Source organism: Pyricularia oryzae, chromosome 2 (genome assembly GCF_000002495.2).
Source record: "Pyricularia oryzae 70-15 chromosome 2, whole genome shotgun sequence".
Taxonomy (NCBI): domain Eukaryota; kingdom Fungi; phylum Ascomycota; class Sordariomycetes; order Magnaporthales; family Pyriculariaceae; genus Pyricularia; species Pyricularia oryzae.
Window position 1 is genome coordinate 6,486,475 of NC_017850.1, and position 17,827 is coordinate 6,504,301.

Genomic DNA, 17,827 nt, shown 5'->3' on the forward strand with positions numbered 1-17,827 from the left:
ACAGGTAGGATTATCTTGTCTTTATCCCAAACCAAAGTCCGTGCAAAGCGGGGGATTTCAAAATGTTTATCACCATACAACTACTGTAGGCCACTTACTGTAGGTAGTTAGTTGGGTCGATGCAGTTGGTCTACTCACCTAGGTAGCCAGCCTAAGTGCCCTGTCAACCTCCCCGGTAATCAAAGTAATACCACTATGGTTAGGTTTCTCATGCGGGGCTCGTCATGGCCAAGTCCCCAGGCTGCTTAAGGTCCTCTGCGGGCCGGCAGGCCCAATCCAGTCTAGACTAGCAAATGCGTGGGATCGCGCAAGCCAATTGAGAAACAACTGACTACATAGTAAACTTGGCGGAGGCTCTCATGCACTTGCAGCGGCCAGGCTCCCGGTGTCCAATCAGGCGAGCAGTACGGGTGTACCGAGGCGTCCACTCAGGGGCGAGACAGCGATTGAGGAGACACAGGCACCTCCAACTTTGCGGACGTAAAGCAAATACCATCCTCAAGCAGCCTAGTCAACATCGCGGGAGAAGGCCGTCATTGGACGACTGTGCCTAGAGGACTTGGCGTTCTTTTTGCTTCTTTGGCACCTTGCCAGGAAGCCACCTGGAGCTCTTTTTTGCCCTGGCTGGCCTTGCCTGCCTCCTTGTGTCTACAGTAGTGCCGGCGTCTAGCTCGATTGATGTGGCTGACTATAATACTCCGTACTAAGCCCTGCCAGGATATCAGGATGTTTGTTAGATCAAGGTGACGTTGTGGAACACACACTATTCGCAGTTGATCACACAGCCAAGAGCCTTTTGTGTGTCGATCCCGCCTGTCCTTTAGGTGATGTATGTTTTAGTTTTGGGTGTTCCGTGAGATACGGCGTTGTGCGCAATCACTCCGACAGTCCTACTTCATCGGAGGAGAACGTAAGCATCCATGGCATAGGCCAAGCCAGGGAAAAGAGAGAGAGAGAGAGAAAAAAAAAACCGAATTCCTCTTGGACCCCCGGGAACAGGAAGGCGTGCGTATAGCGCCTAGCCCACGTTACCCATATATATATATATATATATGTTCGAGATAATTCGGTCACGCCGGCTCGTCCGGTATGTGGCGAAATACAGCACGGTGTTTCCATTCGGTGTGTGCAAAAATACCATACAGGAGACCTCCAGCCATTGGTGGTGAAATAGCCTTCTGCCAGTCTGTCCAGGGCGGTGCGGGTACCCCCCAGCGGGGATCATGCTTCGATTGCGGGTGAAAGACGATGTTTTATCGACAGCACAGTGTACTGGACATACGAACGAGACTTTCGTGCTCCAATGGACTCAAACCAACCTGATGTTGGATCCGAGCACGGCCCATCTTGCACTTCGCCCGTCTGGTCCGCATGCTCGGATTGTGGCAGCTGGGTAATGGAGAAATGCTCCGGTTATGTAGATGTATTAGTGCAACTGTCGATGTCAGCTGCCCCTAGTTTGACGAACCGAGGACCTTGTTGGACAGAGGCGGCCTTTGTGACTCCTGGCGGGAGGAAGCATATGAATTGTCCTGTCTTGGGATCATAAATATTGCAGTGAAGTGGGGGAGACTTGCCAAGTTTAAGCCCTGTGCCATATTTTCTTTCTTCTTGCGCTGCACAGACTCGCTGAAGAACAACCCTGAAAGAAAGCATAAATCCATGGCACCCACAGAGATCGGGCAAGTCGGATGATGTCCGCGGCATTTATATGCTACGGAGTATATCAGGCTCTGTTGTTATAAGTGTTTTTGCCAGGCTGCTGGTATTGAACCAGATTATCATTTCGTGATGGCAAAAGAGTTGGTGGGTTGAACGGGAAATAGCATGTACGCCAGAAGTAATATGCAGTGCCAAGAATTTGGGGCCAACACACAATATGAGGCTCCAGAAAAAGTCATTATTGTCAACCCTCATATGACTGCAGAACGCCATGCTGAAGTTCCCAGAGACGGGCATGCATGCATCCGCGATCCCATGAGTCCATGGAAGAAGCCTCTCGGAAGAATCAAGTCGAAGCCAGCCCAGATGACAATATGTGTTCGACCGGCTTCCAGCCGCCTCGGGATTGCTTGCCAGTCCACCCACTCGCTGTTGGTCTAGCCCACCTGGCAGAGGGATCAAATTTCCCGGCGTGTGGTGTACGAGCTTTTAGGCCATGGCTACACATCGGCATGTAGATGTCGAAAACAACGCGCAATCCATAATTGCTGGTGCGTATTCTGTGCTGTGCTGCGTGGGCTTTGTACATACCTGCAATGCCAATTAAAGCATCCATATGACTGGGTTTCACCAGACCCGTTTTGATATCACACCTGTTGATGCTGGAACTGACTCCTCTGACCCGGGCAAAAGAGGAAGGCGGTTAGCCGGCCGACCAAAGTATCGTGGGCACCGTCGCACCCGTGAGATCAAAGGTGGAGCGAGCGTCTGCCCTGGCCGTGATCTATCTATCTGCCTTTACACTACGTCGCCGTCGAGAAATTAATGCAGTGCACTCAATTTTAAGTGGATATGTTTTTTTGGTTCTTAAAGAGGAAGTTTTGAGCGATTGAAACTGTTCGGAAAAAGGCATGAGAGACCAGAGATAGGAGTAGGAGATTGAAGGCTAGTGTGTTGTGCATATGCTGGAGAAATTGGACCGCTCTTGCAGCCTAGTCTAGATCTCTAGAAGCTATGACTGCCGAGCTTGGGTTATTTTTTTTTTTTTTTTTTTTTCGTTCTCCACCACCCACCCACCTGCCGAAAAAAAAAGTGCTGTAATTAGTCCGTTAGAGCATATCAATTTTCAAAGTTTTGGACTGAGGAAGCAAAAGGTCAAATATCACTTGACGATCAACACAGAGGTTCACATCTGCTATTGACTGGCAGAAAAAAAAAGAAGAAGAAGAGAAGGAAAAAAAAAACAGTCAAAATGTTTGCCGTCCCTGGATGGTCGCTTTCTGCAGACAAGCTCAAAACAGAGACTGTAGCAAAATCTTCAAATGCCCCAGCGGCTGCACCCTCAAGGAAAAGAAAGAGAGCTAAAGCTCCCGTCGAAGATGTAACCAAGGACAATGTCACAGACCTCTGGGAGCAGATCATTGAAAACAAGGAGAAAGCCAAGGGCGCGACTTCTTCCAAGCCAAAGGACAGCAAGCGGCAAAAGGCGAAGAAAGGTGACCGCCCTCCTGGCGGAGCAGCAGCAGCGCCAACGCCAAATGCTCAGCCAAAACCTGACCAGGCGAGTCCCGTAGACGGAGACTCGGCCAGCAAGTCAGAGAAAAAATCTAAGAACAGGAACAACAAGAAGCAACGCGGCACAGATGAAGCTGCCGAATCCTCGCCTACGACAGCAGCCCTAGCACCAGCAGCAGCGGGCAAGCCGCCGCCGCCGCCGCCAAAGCTCACGCCGCTGCAGGCATCTATGCGTGCCAAGCTCATCTCTGCTCGCTTCAGGCACCTCAACGAGACGCTGTATACGCGTCCGTCAGAGGAGGCTTACAAGCTGTTTGACGACTCGCCCGAGATGTTTGCCGAGTACCATGAGGGATTCCGCCAGCAAGTCGAGGTTTGGCCCGAAAACCCCGTGGACGGCTACATTGCCGACATCCGCGCTCGTGGCGCCGTCCGGCCGCCGCCGTCATTCCACAACAAGAACGGCAGGCGACCCCCGAAGAGGCAGCTGGCGCCCGGCCCCGGCGAGCTCGAACCTCTCCCGCGTACCGCTGGCACTTGCACCGTGGCAGACTTGGGCTGCGGTGACGGTCGGCTGGGCATCGAAATGCAGCCCCTGGCCGAGAAGCTGCGCGTCCAGGTCCTCAGCTTCGATCTGCACAGCCCGGCGCCGCACGTCACCAAGGCCGACATGGCCAACGTGCCCCTCCCGGACGGCTCGGTCAACGTCGCTGTCTTCTGTCTCGCCCTGATGGGGACTAACTGGCCGGCCTTCATCGAGGAGGCCTACCGACTGCTGCACTGGAAGGGCGAGTTGTGGGTGGCCGAGATCAAGAGCCGGTTCGCGCCGGCCGGTGCCAGGAACAAGAAAGGCGGCGCGGCCGTCGTTGACCACAGTGTTGGCAAGAGGCGCAAGAAGTCGGCCAAGGGAGGTGAAGATGGGGATGCTAATGGCCAGGTAGAGGCGCTTGCTGTCGAGGTTGACGGAGCCGATGACAGGCGAGGCGAGACCGACGTCTCGGCTTTCGTGGAAATCCTAACAAGGCGGGGTTTTGTTCTTTCCGGCAACGGTGGCGATGGGATTGACCTGAGCAACAAGATGTTTGTCAAGATGCGTTTCATCAAGGGAGCAGCTCCCACGGTCGGCAAGTGCGTGACCAAGACCCCCAAGCCGCTGGAAATCACTGGTTTGTCCAAGAAACGTGGGCCGGAGGTTCCTGACGTACCGGATGTGACGGAGGAGGCCAAAGCTCTCAAACCGTGTGTGTACAAGATCCGTTGATATACGATACTTGTCGGAGCAAATGAATTTGCCGAGCAAAAGGCTCGCGTGTACACGGAGATCTTGGCGTGAATGTCGCGAGATGACTCCAAGCTCTACGTATTTTTCTCGTTTTGATTTCAGTTACCCACTCATCATTTGGCAGTTGATAAGACATCACGCACTGAAAGGTCTTCACATAAATCATAGTTCTATTCCCGTAGGTCCAAGCCGAGTTTACCTTGCGAATATGCATCGACACCTGCCATTCCGTATCTGCGCCATGGTAGCAAAACACGCTGTGATAGTCAAATACCAAAAATACGAAATTCAAGAGGGCAAAAGTGCCGTGGTAGGAAAGTCGCAAATACACTGCCAAAGATTGCGAGTGGTCATGTTGTTGTGGCAAGATATTCAGGTCTTGGCTGCCAAGAACTCCTGGAACTCCTGCCGGCAGACGAGTCTTGAGGAAATAAGCACGCACTCAGACTTTGCGGCCACTGCCTCAGTCCTCTTGCCACGTCTAGGCGTGGTGAAGTGACAAACGACCGTTACAGCTGCTGGTAGAGGTAGTTCGCAGCATATTCCAGGTTTCCATCAGTCGATCTTAGCGCTTCGATGGCTTTCTCTCGAGTAAAACCCAGTCCCATCAAGGTATCAATGTGCTCTTGAGGGTATGCCGGGGCTGAGGCTTGAGCGGGTGCAGGGGCAGATGGTGCTGGTGTGGCCGACACTGGATCAGCTGCGCCGGCCGAAGAGCCAGTTGCCGCTGGAGCCCTGATTGCGCCCGAGCGAGCACCAATGGTTGTGCCACCTGGTCCGCTGATGGTGGGTTCGTCAAGAATCTGCTCCTCCAGCTGCCTTGGTATGTCCGCCTCGCCCAAGAAATCGATCTCCTGGCCCTGGATGACAAGTTTGTTCTTCATGAGATCAATACAAGCTTGATACCTCTTGAGCATGTCTATTCCCAGCAGAAGGTCGACTGCCTTGCCTTCCATGACGGTGAAACTGCAGGGCAGGTGGAGGCTGCCAATCTTGATGGGGGCGGTGTGAACTCTGCCGATGATGTTGGCCGTTCCTACACCACGTGCAATGCCAGAAAATCGTGTGTCCACTAGCCTCATGATTCCGCAAGCCTCGGCACATGCTGGAGACATGATGGTCACCTGCGCACCAGAGTCCACAAGAGCCTGAACTTTGTTTCCATTGACTTCGACGTTACAGTATAGTAAATGCACTTGACCGAAGACTGGAGTGCGGTCGAAAGAATGTCAGTAATGAGGCTGCGATAGAGCAGCATGCGAGAATATAGAAGTTACTTGCCTTCAGGAGTGTGCTCCATGGCACTCTGGAGGTTCTCCTGTACGCACTCCTGCCTGATCATCTCCTCGATCTTGGCTTGTGATTCCACGTTGAATGGATCGTCATTCAAGGCCTGTATCGCCCTCTGGCGCTCCGCACGCTCTCTTCGTTCTCGATCACGGTCGCCAGAAATCATGTTCCGGAAGGCCACTGGGTCGTCAAGCACCGCTGCTAGTTGAGGGTTGTTCTGTTGAATCAACGCTCGAGTGGCTGGGTTTCCCAGTATGGTAAGCCTCATAACCTCCGGGTCGTGGTCTAGTGCGGCCGAGCCTTGCTGTTCGCGTTGTTGTCTGCCGGGATTGGAAGGGCCTGCGCCAGCATTTGATCTCGAAGACCGTACATGGAGCGCGAGCATCTCTCCATCGCCTATCTGCAGCTCCTCCATGGTTTTTGAGCTGTCTGTAATTAGACGACCATTGTGGTAGAGGTGCTGTGATCTCGGGTCGATGCCAGTCTCGGCTTGAACGGAGCTCCGAACCGTGTCGAGGGTCATATCTGGGAAGATCTCCAGAGAGAGGATCTCCTGGTCTTCGTCATTTTGCTTTGTGATACTCAGAGTGACACGCCTGCAACCACACAAGTTAGCCATCAAAGACAAGATTGGATCGGGACGCAGAACCTGCAGGTGTGACTACATCGTGATGGTTGGCGGGCGTGTCTGCCCTTTTTGATCGTAGCTGACAGGTCTCGAAGCAAAGTCGGGATGTACAAGCGTCACTTGTGACCGTTTTGCGTTTTGTTTTATTTGGTCTTTGGGTACCTAAGGAAGAGTTTTGAGGAAAGTCGAACCAGAAAACGGATGTATTCAATCAATCGTTCCGACACGTTGCTGATTGCTTGTGAATCGGAAGGGTTCGGGCGACGGTCAGTTGGGGCTGTAATTGGTTAGCATTAGACTAGTTCGGGGGATCTTGTTAGCTTTGACGAGGTAGAGCTTCAATTCTAGACGGGCATAGAAGCCAGCCAAGCATTAGCAAGCAAAGCACCGTCATCGCCGCGGGGTTAGTGTGGATCCAGCGGGCAGTGGGGTCAACTTCCCCATAGGAATGAACTACTAGAACTAGTACAAAGTGCTGTTTCTGAGATCAGTTGAGAATTTCCTGACAAATGCCATACATACTTCGTACATAAAGATGATGTAGTGGCATGAATGGGCTAGCCTGTTTTCCATACGCATCACGTGTGGCAACATACGCTGACTGTTTGGGTCAACACCGATCGGGGCTAACAACGGCTTGAACGGATATAATTCCGTAACCCCAGCACGATCGGTGGGATATTGGTATGGCGGTGTACCGTAGTATCAAAAGCCAGTGAGTGACAGTCGAACCGTTGGTTTTGCACTTCCGGCAAGGTGGGCAAGTAAGGTAGGTAGGTAGGTAGGTAGGTACCTACATTCCCCTTTTTTTTTTTTTACTCTATCAACCAATCTGATTCGCAAAAAAAAAATCCAGCCAACATTCTAAGTAGCTACCGGGTAGACTACTTAGGTTATTCAGTAATTATTGTTTCGACACATCAGAACACACTAATGGGCAGCATAGTGTCCCTGGATGGACGGACAATTATTACTTCGTACATGAATAAGTCTCCGTACTCCGTAGTTAAGGGTGTGATCTTCTCGTCCATAACAACGAATTTTTCTTGTTAATTTTGCCAAAAGGAGCAGGAAAAATGGGTCTCACCCTCCTTTACGCTGTAAATCCGGCGCTAAAAAAACCTAAAGGCCACAGGCCGGGTTCCCCTACAACAGTATTATGTATCTTTTTCGAAGATTAGCAGAAACCGTTATATAGCGCGTAAATTTCCTATTTGGATTACCACAAAAATACGTAACTTGAGAAAGAGGGGTCGTGTTTGCAGTGGTAAAAGGCTTATCCCGGGTAGCCCGGTTGAAAAAGCTACTTCCAAGCCCTTTTCCCATTTTTTCTACATGGGTAAAGTACCGCCTAATTGGGAAGAGAGAACTTTATTAACGAGAAGATCACGCCCTAAGACATACCTACCTTATGCATCTTGGCAGCCCCATTCTCTCAGGGCTCCACATCCCGTCATGGGATGGCAGGTGAACCTGCCCATATTCACCACCCTTTTTTATCAAAAAGGGGCTTAGCGGCCTGCTAACCACCCAATCTCGATCAAGGCACATTTTTGATGGTAGGTAGCCCAGTCCCAGTTCTGGTGGACAGGTTTGCCTGTACAGTAATTACTGTACTTCGTATATGTTCGTTCTTGGTCGACAGGAGTGCGATCTGCTAGCCAAGATGCCCCAGTTCCTTTCCTCGCCATAGCTGGATTCGGCTGGTAGCCGGCCCACTCACATCTATACCGGCTTTCAGTATTGCCATCACGCGCCATCCTTCCAGGACTTTGATGTTATTGTTCTTGGCGTGTTGTGCAGAAGAAAAGGACGCCTATCTCCAGGCACAAAACCAAGACAAATCCACCTAACGATACCTTAGCTACCAGCAACCTAGATCCCTTGATGTGCTTATCTAGTTGACAATCGGTTCGCTTAGGATGATCTTCTCGTTCATTACTGCATGCGCAACACATTAATCACGTTCTTTTTCCTGACTACAACGTACCTACCTTACCTGCCTGACCTCGCTGCCTTACATTACCTTACCTATCACCCTGCCTACTTCCCTTGATATCTGGACTGCCTCATTACTTGGCAGAAAGCAGGCAAGCACTACCGACAGATTGTGTAACCTACCTGCATGTCTTCCCCGTATTCCCTGCTCGTAGCCTAGATTCTTTTACCCCTCCATCCTCAGTCTTAATCAAGCCAGTCCGACCCGGAGTTTTGATCACAACCATCATCAACCCCTCGTCTTTTTTTATCTACCACCATCTGGAACAGCGAGGTATGTAAGACAACTCGCCTCTTCAACCAAGGTACATATCTATCCGCCTACTTCAAAACGGTAGATTGTACCTAACGCATTGCAAAGCAAGCGCAAAGAAAAATTGAGGTCAGATCGGCTTATATCTTCACAATTCAAATCGAGCGCCACAGCCACTATCTATTCAACCGCATACCACATTTTGTAACCTCCGATCATTTGGTCCACCGACGTCACGCAGGAGTACTATACGGCCCACCAGCGACTGGGGGCTCATCCCAGCGACCGAGACTCGTGGAATCGATCCTTTCCTTTTTTCCCATCTTTTTTCATCTTTTTTTCTTCTTCTTTTTTTTTCAAAAAAAAACCTTTTTTGCAAAGGCCAACTTACGAGCAACTCTGCGTAAAGATGCCACGTCCTTTAGCGATACCGGACAGCTCTGACGATGAGGGTGCTGTGGACATGGATGAAGATGTTGATGAAGGTTTTGCCGCGCTTCAAAGAAGCCTCAGTCACAAGCGGCGCGAAGAGGAGAGCAACACTTCGCCAATTCAGAAGATCTTGCCGTTCACTTTTGCCCCCAACATTGGACCCCTTGGCATATCCGATCTTGATTCCTGCGTTGCGTTGGAAAATGCAGCATTTCCAGCGCATCATCGCGCCACAAGAGACAAGGTGAGTGACTATGGATCGTGTATCTGTAAACATATTTCATGACTTGCGCCGGGACTTGAACATGCCGCTCGTCGTCTTCATCGATGTAGTCTCCCGCAGGCACTGATGCTTACATTGATTCTAGCTCGAGTACCGACTTACAGCCTGTCCCGAGCTGTGCCTGGGCCTTTACTGCACTGTCGTTCCCAGCAAAGCCAAGGCTTTCGACATCGAGACTCTTCCCATGGCGAAACCAGTGGAGACGGATAGGGAAAACGGCGCTGTCAGCGTGTTGCTCGCCCATATCATTGCGACCGGATCACAGTCCAGTGTTACCACGGATAGTGATATGGATTATCCAAAAGACTGGAAGACAGCCGGCTTTAGAGAATCCAAAGTTGGACATCGGGAAAGCAGCCGGACGGTGGCCATCCACTCTTTAGCGGTTGTGTCTCGACTGCAAGGCTGCGGTCTCGGCAAGCTGATACTGAAGGCATATTTGCAGCAGATCAACAACTCTGGTATTGCAGACAGGGTTGTACTTATTTGCGAGGATGTGAGCTTTACAAGTCTAGCCTTCTGTAAATGCGACGCTATTAGTACTGACAAAGTTTGTCTGATTAGCACCTTGTTGCATACTACAAGCGATTTGGGTTCAAGCATATCGGCGCAAGCAAATGCGAATTCGGAGGTGGAGGCTGGCATGATATGGTAGGAAGCCTCTAATCAACAGTCAAGCCCATACGCATGAACTGACAAGTTGCCTAGGTATTTGAACTGGCCGGGCCGCCCAAGATCGGTCAAATCTAAGCGCGATGTTTCTCGTTTAAGGGTGTAATCGACGCATGGTGTGTTGAGTGTCTTTTTTTATTTTTTTATTAGGTTTGCGCCGGCGAAATAAATGGCTACAAGAAAGAGCCAGAGAAATCGACAGCCCCACAGAGAGCTCCACAGGCAAATTCACGCCTGGATACTGAGAGTAAATACCAGCACATAAGCACTTTGATGATGGCGCTGTGGCGCACGCACTGCATCAGTTGTTTTCGCCATTTTCATTGCAAGAATAGAATTTAGAGCTTAGTATAAGCATGTTTCTTTGACTCAGTGTTCCAAGTGAATAGTCCTTTAGCCAGGAAGAGGTGGATGAGTTTGCCATAACAATACGTACCTAGGTATGGATGTGGCTTGCCCTGATATGGTCCATGAAAGAAAGAAAAACCTATCAGGATCTGGGGACGCTAACAATGGCTGCTGGGTCAATCAGTCCCATCCTTGAACATTGTTTACTTGTGCCAACAGCACTGCCTGGGCATCTCTTTTCTGTTTGAAGAAAGCCTAATTATTCGTACGGATCCCCTGTTTTACTCTCTCAACTTTTTCTTCTTTCATTGTGTCATCAGGAAAGCAGAAAAAGCAAAAAGAAAAAAAAATGGCCGACCAAACTCTAGCGCCTTACAAGGCGGACTTTCTCAAGGCGTCCATTGATGGCGGGGTACTCAAATTTGGCACTTTTGAGCTCAAGTCGAAGCGCATAAGCCCATACTTTTTCAACGCCGGCAACTTCCATCGCGGTTCGCTCTCCGTTTCGATCGCAAACGCATACGCCAAGGCCATAATAGAGGCTCGCGAGCAGACCGCACTTCACTTTGACATACTCTTCGGCCCCGCCTACAAGGGAATTCCCCTGGCCACGGGGACGCTCAACAGGCTCTGTGAGCTCGACCCGGCGCACTACGCCGACGTGAGCTGGTCGTTTGATCGCAAGGAGGCTAAGGATCACGGCGAGGGCGGCAACATTGTCGGCGCGGCGCTCAAGGGCAAGAAGGTCCTGATCGTCGACGACGTCATCAGCGCGGGCACGGCCAAGCGCGAGGCCATCGCAAAGATCCGCCAGGAGGGCGGCGAGGTCGTCGGCATAGTCGTCGCCGTCGACCGTATGGAAAAGCTGCCGTCGCCTGACGGAGACGACAGCAAGCCGATGCCCAGCGCCCTCGGAGCCCTGAAGAAGGAGTACGGCCTGCCCATCATTGCCATCCTCACCCTCGACGACATCATCGCTGGCATGAAGAGCTTTGCTACGGAGGACGACATCCGGAGGACTGAGGAGTACAGGAGTAAATACAAGGCTTCGGACTGAAATGCACGCCATGTCGCCAGAATTTAAAAGAGCTAGCACATCAATCCCTCTCTCATCGCACAGTTCAGATCCGCACTTAATGCTATTTGTCACTCAACTGCACGATTGACAGGCGACAGTCACGAAACTAAAGTCTGAAATCAGGCTCGCATCGTAAAATAGTCTACTTGTTGGGTTGGTGCTATTTTGAGACTGCCATTTTGCCATAGGCGCAGTCTCCAGGTAAAGCCGGCTAGGTGGCGGTGGGAGCTGAGGCGCAAAAGGGCTATTTTTTTTTTGTGTAATGTGGGGTCGCAGGGTGCAGCTATACCGATATTCACCAAAGCCTCTACCCCTGCGCATCTGTGTAAGAATGTAAAAGGATGATTGCCCAGCTCAGGGTATCACCGCTGAGTCTAAAGAATACTGGCAACTCCCTCGTTGAGTTATACTTCGTAACGGCAGGAAAGTCTCATATGAGAGCTACTCAACCACAAGTCGGCGACAGTTCATATGCTCTCTCAAACCTTGACGAGTGCGGGGAAGGCGTGCTATCGTTAATGGGGCAGGGGTCTCGATAACAGCCCGATAAGGATTCTAAAATTTTCTTATCCACGACATTTTTTTGCAGTCCCCGCCCGCCCACCGCCGCTCACAGAACTGCAGACAGCGAGCGACTTTGTGGCTGACGCTGGACTTTGCGACCACAACAACAACCCAAGTCCAACTCATATTAAGCCCGCGATAAACAGGCCTACGAACTGCCTGTATCCTCACGGACTCGTCAAAATGAAGACCACCTGGAAGGATATTCCCCCGGTACCGACGTCTCAGGAGTTTCTGGACATTGTGCTCAGCCGAACGCAGCGCCGACTGCCAACCCAGATCCGTGCCGGCTTCAAGATCAGCCGTATTAGAGGTTTCTACACGCGCAAGGTCAAATTCACACAGGAGACGTAAGGAATGCGATGCTTGCAAAAATAGCTCTTTCTGTCCAACTTTGCAGAAACCATCTAACCCCGTCCGTTCATAATCCAGCTTCTCCGAAAAGTTCGAGGCCATCCTCTCGTCGTTCCCCCGAATTCTCGATCTGCATCCTTTCCACAAGGATCTTCTTAACACACTCTACGATGCCGACCACTTCAAGGTTGCCCTCGGTCAGGTTTCGACCGCGAAGCACCTGATTGAGACCATCTCGAGAGACTATGTCCGTCTTCTCAAGTACGGCCAGTCGCTGTACCAGTGCAGGCAGTTGAAGGTCGCCGCTCTGGGTCGTATGGCGACCATCTGCAAGAAATTGAAGGATTCTCTGGTCTACTTGGACCAGGTCCGCCAACAGTGAGTTTATATGGTCGGCCAAGGAGGCGCACGCGGAACAACATCGAATGTCGGACTGAGCTGACCGCCATTGATCCTAGTCTCGGTCGTCTCCCCTCTATCGACCCCACCACTCGTACGCTTCTTATCGCTGGTTTTCCCAATGTCGGAAAGTCTTCTTTCCTCAAGAGTGTGACAAGGGCGGATGTGGATGTCCAGCCTTATGCCTTCAGTACGTTCCGCGCCATCAAGGGCCCCTTAAACGTTCGGTTCAATGAATTTGTCTAATATTCAGTTTCCTGTTAGCGACCAAGAGCCTTTTTGTGGGTCATCTCGATTACAAGTACCTCAAGTTCCAAGTTATTGATACCCCTGGAATTCTCGATCATCCTCTGGATGAGATGGTAAGTCACTGCTATCGGCTTCTGTGTTTTTAAAGTCGCACAGAATTGGTACTGACTGACGCGCTGCACACAGAACACTATCGAGATGCAAAGTATCACGGCTATTGCGCACTTGCGCTCAGTCATTCTCTACTTCATGGACCTGTCGGAGCAGTGCGGATACACCGTTCAGGCCCAAATGCAACTATTCAGGAGTATCAAGCCACTTTTCGCAAACAAGATTGTCTTCATTGTCGTCAACAAGATCGACGTGATGAAGCCTGAGGACCTTGATGCCAAGCTCCAGGAAGAGCTCCAAGCTCTGCTCAAGTCTGACGGTGTTGAGATGCTGCAGCTGTCATGCAATACTCAGGAGGGAGTCCAGGCTGTTAAGAATGCGGCATGCGAGAAGCTCATTGCCGAAAGAGTGGCACAGAAGCTGAAGGCGGGCACAACGTCGAGCGGTGCTGCGGGAGGCCGTCTTGCCGATGTTATGGCAAGAATCCATGTTGCCCAGCCCATGGGCGGCTCGCAACTCGAGACCTTTGTTCCCGAGGGTATCAAGCAGCTGAAGAAGTACGATAAGGCGGACCCAGAGAGGAGGCTGTTGGCACGTGACATTGAGGAGATGAACGGCGGTGCCGGTGTCTTCAATGTGGACCTTCGAGAGAAGTGGATCCTGGACAACCCGGAATGGAAGTACGACAAGATCCCCGAGGTCTTCGATGGCAAGAACGTTTACGACTACGTCGACCCAGAAATCGAGGCCAAGCTGGCAGCGTTGGAGGCCGAGGAGGAGAAGCTTGAGGCCGAGGGCTACTACAACTCGGACGAGGAGATCGTCGACGACGAGGAGGAAGAGGTCATGGCCAAGGCCGAGCTCATCCGCGAGAAACAGTCGATGATCCGCAACGAGGCCAAGATGAAGAAATCGCTCAAGAACAGGGCGATAATACCACGCAAGGCGACCAAGAAGTCTCTGGTGCAAATGGAGGACGCTCTGGACCAACTTGGTGTCGATACTACGGACATCACTGCCCGTGCTCGCGCCCAGTCTCGTCCCAGAGGCCGGTCGCTGACCCGCAGCCGTATGGGCACTGAGGATATCGATTCCATGGACATTGACGGTCGTGCCAAGACTCCTCGCGAGCGCCTGCGGTCCAAGAGCAGAGCCCGCAGCCAGCCGGCGACGGACCGCAGGAACGATGGTGTTGCGGACGAGTCGGTGCGGACTGCTGCCGAGAGACAAGCGAAGCTGTCACAGCGCAAGATGAACAGGATGGCAAGGCAAGGAGAGGCCGACAGGCATGCCACAGCATCCATCGCCAAGCATTTGGTAAGTTTCACCCATACAATCATTGCACATGCAGCGCACTTTTTATATTTTCAATCACTCACTAACTCGATGTTTTCTCTCAAAAGTTTTCTGGAAAGCGCGGTATGGGCAAGACCCAGCGCCGTTAATGAGTGTCATGGTGGTAGTAATACACAAAAGTACTCTGTCTGCTCTGGAGTTTCGGAGTTTCGGTGTTTCACTTCTAACGACCGCAGTTTGTTTGGGTTGGGCTGGGCTAAATTGACTGTTCATTGCGGTGTGCTTCATCTCAGATATATCAAACTCTTTTTCTTCCCCCAAAATGCAGAGAGAAATGCACGACCGCTTTGTTTCATGTTACAGCTCGGTGCTCATGAACTCATGAACTGCTTCATGTTGTTGAGAAATGACTTGAGTATTTTTGGCATGTGTGCGGGGCGCCTATCAACCTACCAATCTAGGGACGGGTAAAGTACGCAATGATAGGGGTGGTTTGGTCATGTCGTCGTACAAAGACTGTCCGCCCGGGCACCCAGACTCGACGGAACAATTGTGCAAAGTGTCGGGAATAGGACTGGCGCTGACGGGCATTATGGGTTCCGGAACAAGCACTTTTAACAATAGGCTCAGAGTCACTTGAGAAAAGCACACAAACCTTCGAAATCAGATGGGGATATATATATATGCATGCTCGAGAAAATTGCTAGCCTTTTCTTATTCTGCTTGCTGATTGGCTTCTTATTCGGCCTCGAGCTCAAAACCTTCAACATTCATATTCATCATCATTATGAACAATCTACTCATCTCCAGCAACCTGCAGGTCCCTGAGTCCCTCAACCTTCAGCTCCTCGCCGGTCGCGCGGCGGTAAATGTCCTTAACGTCGTCGGTAGTTGTCTCGAAGTGGCTGGTGGCGTCGTAGCTCTTGGAAATAAAAATACCGCTGCTGGTGCCGTCCTCGATAGGGGCGTACAGAGGAATAGGGGGTCCCTAATACGTTGTCAGATACCATACAGAGTCAAGTGCAAAAGTCTCAGGAGAAATGAAACCAATCCTATTTGCTGGTCCATCCGGCTATGGCTACTACTCACCATAAATTGCTCCTCAATTTTACCAAGACGCTCCAGACCGGGTTGCAGCTCGAGGTGGTGGTTAGCCGACGTCTCGGCAATGGTTGAGACAATGGCAATGTAGTAGCCTTTGGGGCAGACGCTGTGGGCAGATGACACGCAGGCGATGTAAATATCTGCGAGTGAGGTTTTAGCAAGTGACTCGCAGGGTGTACCAGAATCTACAGCCTCCAAGAGATGACATACCATTCTTGCGGCCGACCTGCGACTGCGGGATGATCAGCTGGCATGAATCGGCATCAGAGGTGCCAGCCAAGGGGTGCTTGAGCACGCAGATGGCACGAAGCACATGGCCGACGACCTTGACCTTGTCCGAGAAGTAGGACGGGTCACCAAGAATCATCTTTGCCCTAGTCTCGAACTTCATCTCGGGCTCGATACCAGTCATGGTGGCCTTGATGCCAACAGCCTTGCCGTCCTCGTACAGAAGCTCGTCGATGTTGGTGTTCAACATGTAAGTGCCGCCGTAGATGGCCGACAGACGGGCAAAACCCTGGGGCAGGTCTCCAAGGCCGAAAAGCGGGTAGATGTATGGCGACTTGCCGTAACGGGCCACACTGTTCCCGTACAGGCGGATGCGGTCGATTGCCTCGGGCGCGCCACCAGGTTTGCTGATGTAGTCGTCGGAGAGGTACAGGGCCATGGCGTGGCCGATGAAATCCTTGGTTCCGGTCTCCAGGCCGAACTTGTCGTAAACGTCCTTCATGGTACAAGAAGACAAGTCCAGGCCTAAACAATGTAAGTCAGCCCGTGCCGCATCAGGCTTCACGCCAAGTCATCATGTGAAATTTCTAGGGCACAGAGACTTCACGAACCCTTGTGGGTGGCCGGGTCCTTAAGGTCAAAGGTGCCGACCCATTCGATGAAGCTCTTCATGCGGCGCTTCTCAAAGATGCCCATCAGGGGAGATCGGAGGGCCTCGGCGGCATCTGAGGGGACCTTGGCCACGGTGGCCTTGGGGCCGGAGCCTTGCTGCACGAAGCTGCCAGCAACCTGCTTGAACTCGAGGTATCGCGTAACATCGGTGGAGACGAGAATGTTGGTGAGCTCGCCAGAGGACATAAGGAACTTGGGGACGAGGTCAATGTTCCAGTCGGTGTTACGGCCGTACTTGGCCCATGGCTCCTCTCCGCTGTTGTAGTTGCCGTACTTCTTGAAAAGCTGCGAGTCGTAGACGAGTATGTGTCAGTAAGTGAGTTTGTAGATATGTGCAGTCACACTGTGAGTTCACGGACCGCTTGCAGGTTCAACGACGCAGCCTCACTGGACAGTTATCGAGTGTTAGCCGATGGTGCCGCATAAAGATACGTGCCATGTCGTGGAGTTTGGGTTGTCATGCGCACCCGCCGTAGTGGTCATTACGATCGATGTGAAGGACCTTCTTGCCCTTGACACTCAGCACACTATAAAAAGGTGATAAATATAGAGCCAGTCAGCATTTCGGTACAGGCGGATCATTGCGTTGAGGCGTTCAGGGCTACTAGCTTACCCAGAAAGAATGCACTCGGTCAAACCTGGTAGGCAGAGGCGCAGGTTGCGGTAGATTGGTCAGTCCATTGCCTCATATGAAGAAACGTGAAAGTAAATAGACTCTCTTGATCTTCAAGTCCATGTTATGTGTCTGATTTCCCTCTGCCGTGATGGTTGTAGTCGCACATGCGGCCACCATCGGCCGGGGCGGCGACGTTTCTTTGGCGGTGCGCGGGGTCGGGCGATAGTTGGAAGATGGGGTCACCAAGTAAACGGGACAAAACTCACCAGTGCCCAGCACAATGACATCGTATTCCTTAGCAATCTCCTCCATTTTGAAAAAAAAAGTCGTTCACTGGTTGTATCTTGTCCCGCAAATACAAATTATGTAGAAAGCCGAAGTTTCTTTTGTGGATGCAAAAGGTTGAGAAGGGAAAAAGGACGTCTTTGCCGCCTGGAGTTGCTTGTGTGGGTATCGAAGGAGTTGTAGTAGCGGCTAGTCTGTCGACTTGGGGGAACGAACGGGCTGGGGACTGGCCCCCAATCTGGCTGGTGGGCGCCGGGCGGTAAGGATAGCTTCTCTAACCTGGTGGAGGAGGAGTGAAACTACCCCTCCACTTTTGACCAACCATAGACTGTCATGCTCTGGATGCGAACCCAGACCGCTCCCCCAACGGGCTTTGCTATGTCTTGTTCAGGAAACGGCCTCGACCAAAAGGTAACCAAAACAAAACTCAATAAGAAAAGAATTTTAAAAAAAAAAAAAACCCACCCGCCCCATGTGTACAGCTTGTGCCTCTGGCGATGAACAATCA

General features: G+C 51.4%; 7 protein-coding genes across 8 annotated transcripts; 5 read left to right on the forward strand and 2 right to left on the reverse strand.

Moving 5' to 3' along the window:
- Positions 1–62: 62 nt before the first annotated feature.
- Positions 63–484, forward strand: MGG_15858 (uncharacterized protein; the record flags this gene model as incomplete). Its single annotated transcript, XM_003715277.1, has 2 exons — positions 63–85; positions 340–484. The coding sequence occupies 2 exons, from the start codon at positions 63–65 to the stop codon at positions 482–484; spliced, it is 168 nt and encodes a 55-aa protein (XP_003715325.1).
- An 825-nt stretch (positions 485–1,309) lies between these two features.
- On the reverse strand, positions 1,310–1,598 carry MGG_15859 (uncharacterized protein; the record flags this gene model as incomplete). The annotated part of the gene is made up of 2 exons (XM_003715278.1): positions 1,310–1,407; positions 1,469–1,598. The coding sequence occupies 2 exons, from the start codon at positions 1,596–1,598 to the stop codon at positions 1,310–1,312; spliced, it is 228 nt and encodes a 75-aa protein (XP_003715326.1).
- A 1,140-nt stretch (positions 1,599–2,738) lies between these two features.
- Positions 2,739–4,757, forward strand: MGG_07132 (ribosomal RNA-processing protein 8). The gene has a single exon (XM_003715279.1). It carries the CDS (start codon positions 2,915–2,917, stop codon positions 4,436–4,438), a length of 1,524 nt encoding a protein of 507 aa, XP_003715327.1. The 5' UTR covers positions 2,739–2,914; the 3' UTR covers positions 4,439–4,757.
- A 3,245-nt stretch (positions 4,758–8,002) lies between these two features.
- MGG_07134 lies at positions 8,003–10,434 on the forward strand. Of its 2 annotated transcripts, none has more exons than XM_003715281.1 (5): positions 8,003–8,680; positions 8,737–9,304; positions 9,429–9,839; positions 9,908–9,994; positions 10,052–10,434. In XM_003715281.1, exons 2-5 carry the CDS (start codon positions 9,038–9,040, stop codon positions 10,091–10,093), a joined length of 807 nt encoding a protein of 268 aa, XP_003715329.1. In that variant the 5' UTR covers positions 8,003–8,680; positions 8,737–9,037; the 3' UTR covers positions 10,094–10,434. The 2 variants fall into 2 exon arrangements, with proteins under 2 accessions (XP_003715329.1, XP_003715328.1); XM_003715280.1 differs by having other exon boundaries at positions 8,003–8,649; positions 8,802–9,304.
- A 107-nt stretch (positions 10,435–10,541) lies between these two features.
- Positions 10,542–11,500, forward strand: MGG_07135 (orotate phosphoribosyltransferase; the record flags this gene model as incomplete). The annotated part of the gene is made up of 2 exons (XM_003715282.1): positions 10,542–11,397; positions 11,484–11,500. The coding sequence occupies exons 1-2, from the start codon at positions 10,713–10,715 to the stop codon at positions 11,498–11,500; spliced, it is 702 nt and encodes a 233-aa protein (XP_003715330.1). The 5' UTR covers positions 10,542–10,712.
- A 545-nt stretch (positions 11,501–12,045) lies between these two features.
- Positions 12,046–15,241, forward strand: MGG_07136 (nucleolar GTP-binding protein 1). Its single transcript, XM_003715283.1, has 6 exons — positions 12,046–12,355; positions 12,438–12,737; positions 12,818–12,948; positions 13,023–13,120; positions 13,194–14,435; positions 14,522–15,241. The coding sequence occupies exons 1-6, from the start codon at positions 12,189–12,191 to the stop codon at positions 14,561–14,563; spliced, it is 1,980 nt and encodes a 659-aa protein (XP_003715331.1). The 5' UTR covers positions 12,046–12,188; the 3' UTR covers positions 14,564–15,241.
- MGG_07137 (rab GDP-dissociation inhibitor) lies at positions 15,071–17,556 on the reverse strand. The gene is made up of 8 exons (XM_003715284.1): positions 17,301–17,556; positions 17,032–17,056; positions 16,886–16,945; positions 16,778–16,805; positions 16,358–16,703; positions 15,729–16,271; positions 15,504–15,658; positions 15,071–15,402 (listed from the first exon to the last, which is right to left on the reverse strand). The coding sequence occupies exons 1-8, from the start codon at positions 17,344–17,346 to the stop codon at positions 15,211–15,213; spliced, it is 1,395 nt and encodes a 464-aa protein (XP_003715332.1). The 5' UTR covers positions 17,347–17,556; the 3' UTR covers positions 15,071–15,210.
- Between the last annotated feature and the right edge of the window lie 271 nt (positions 17,557–17,827).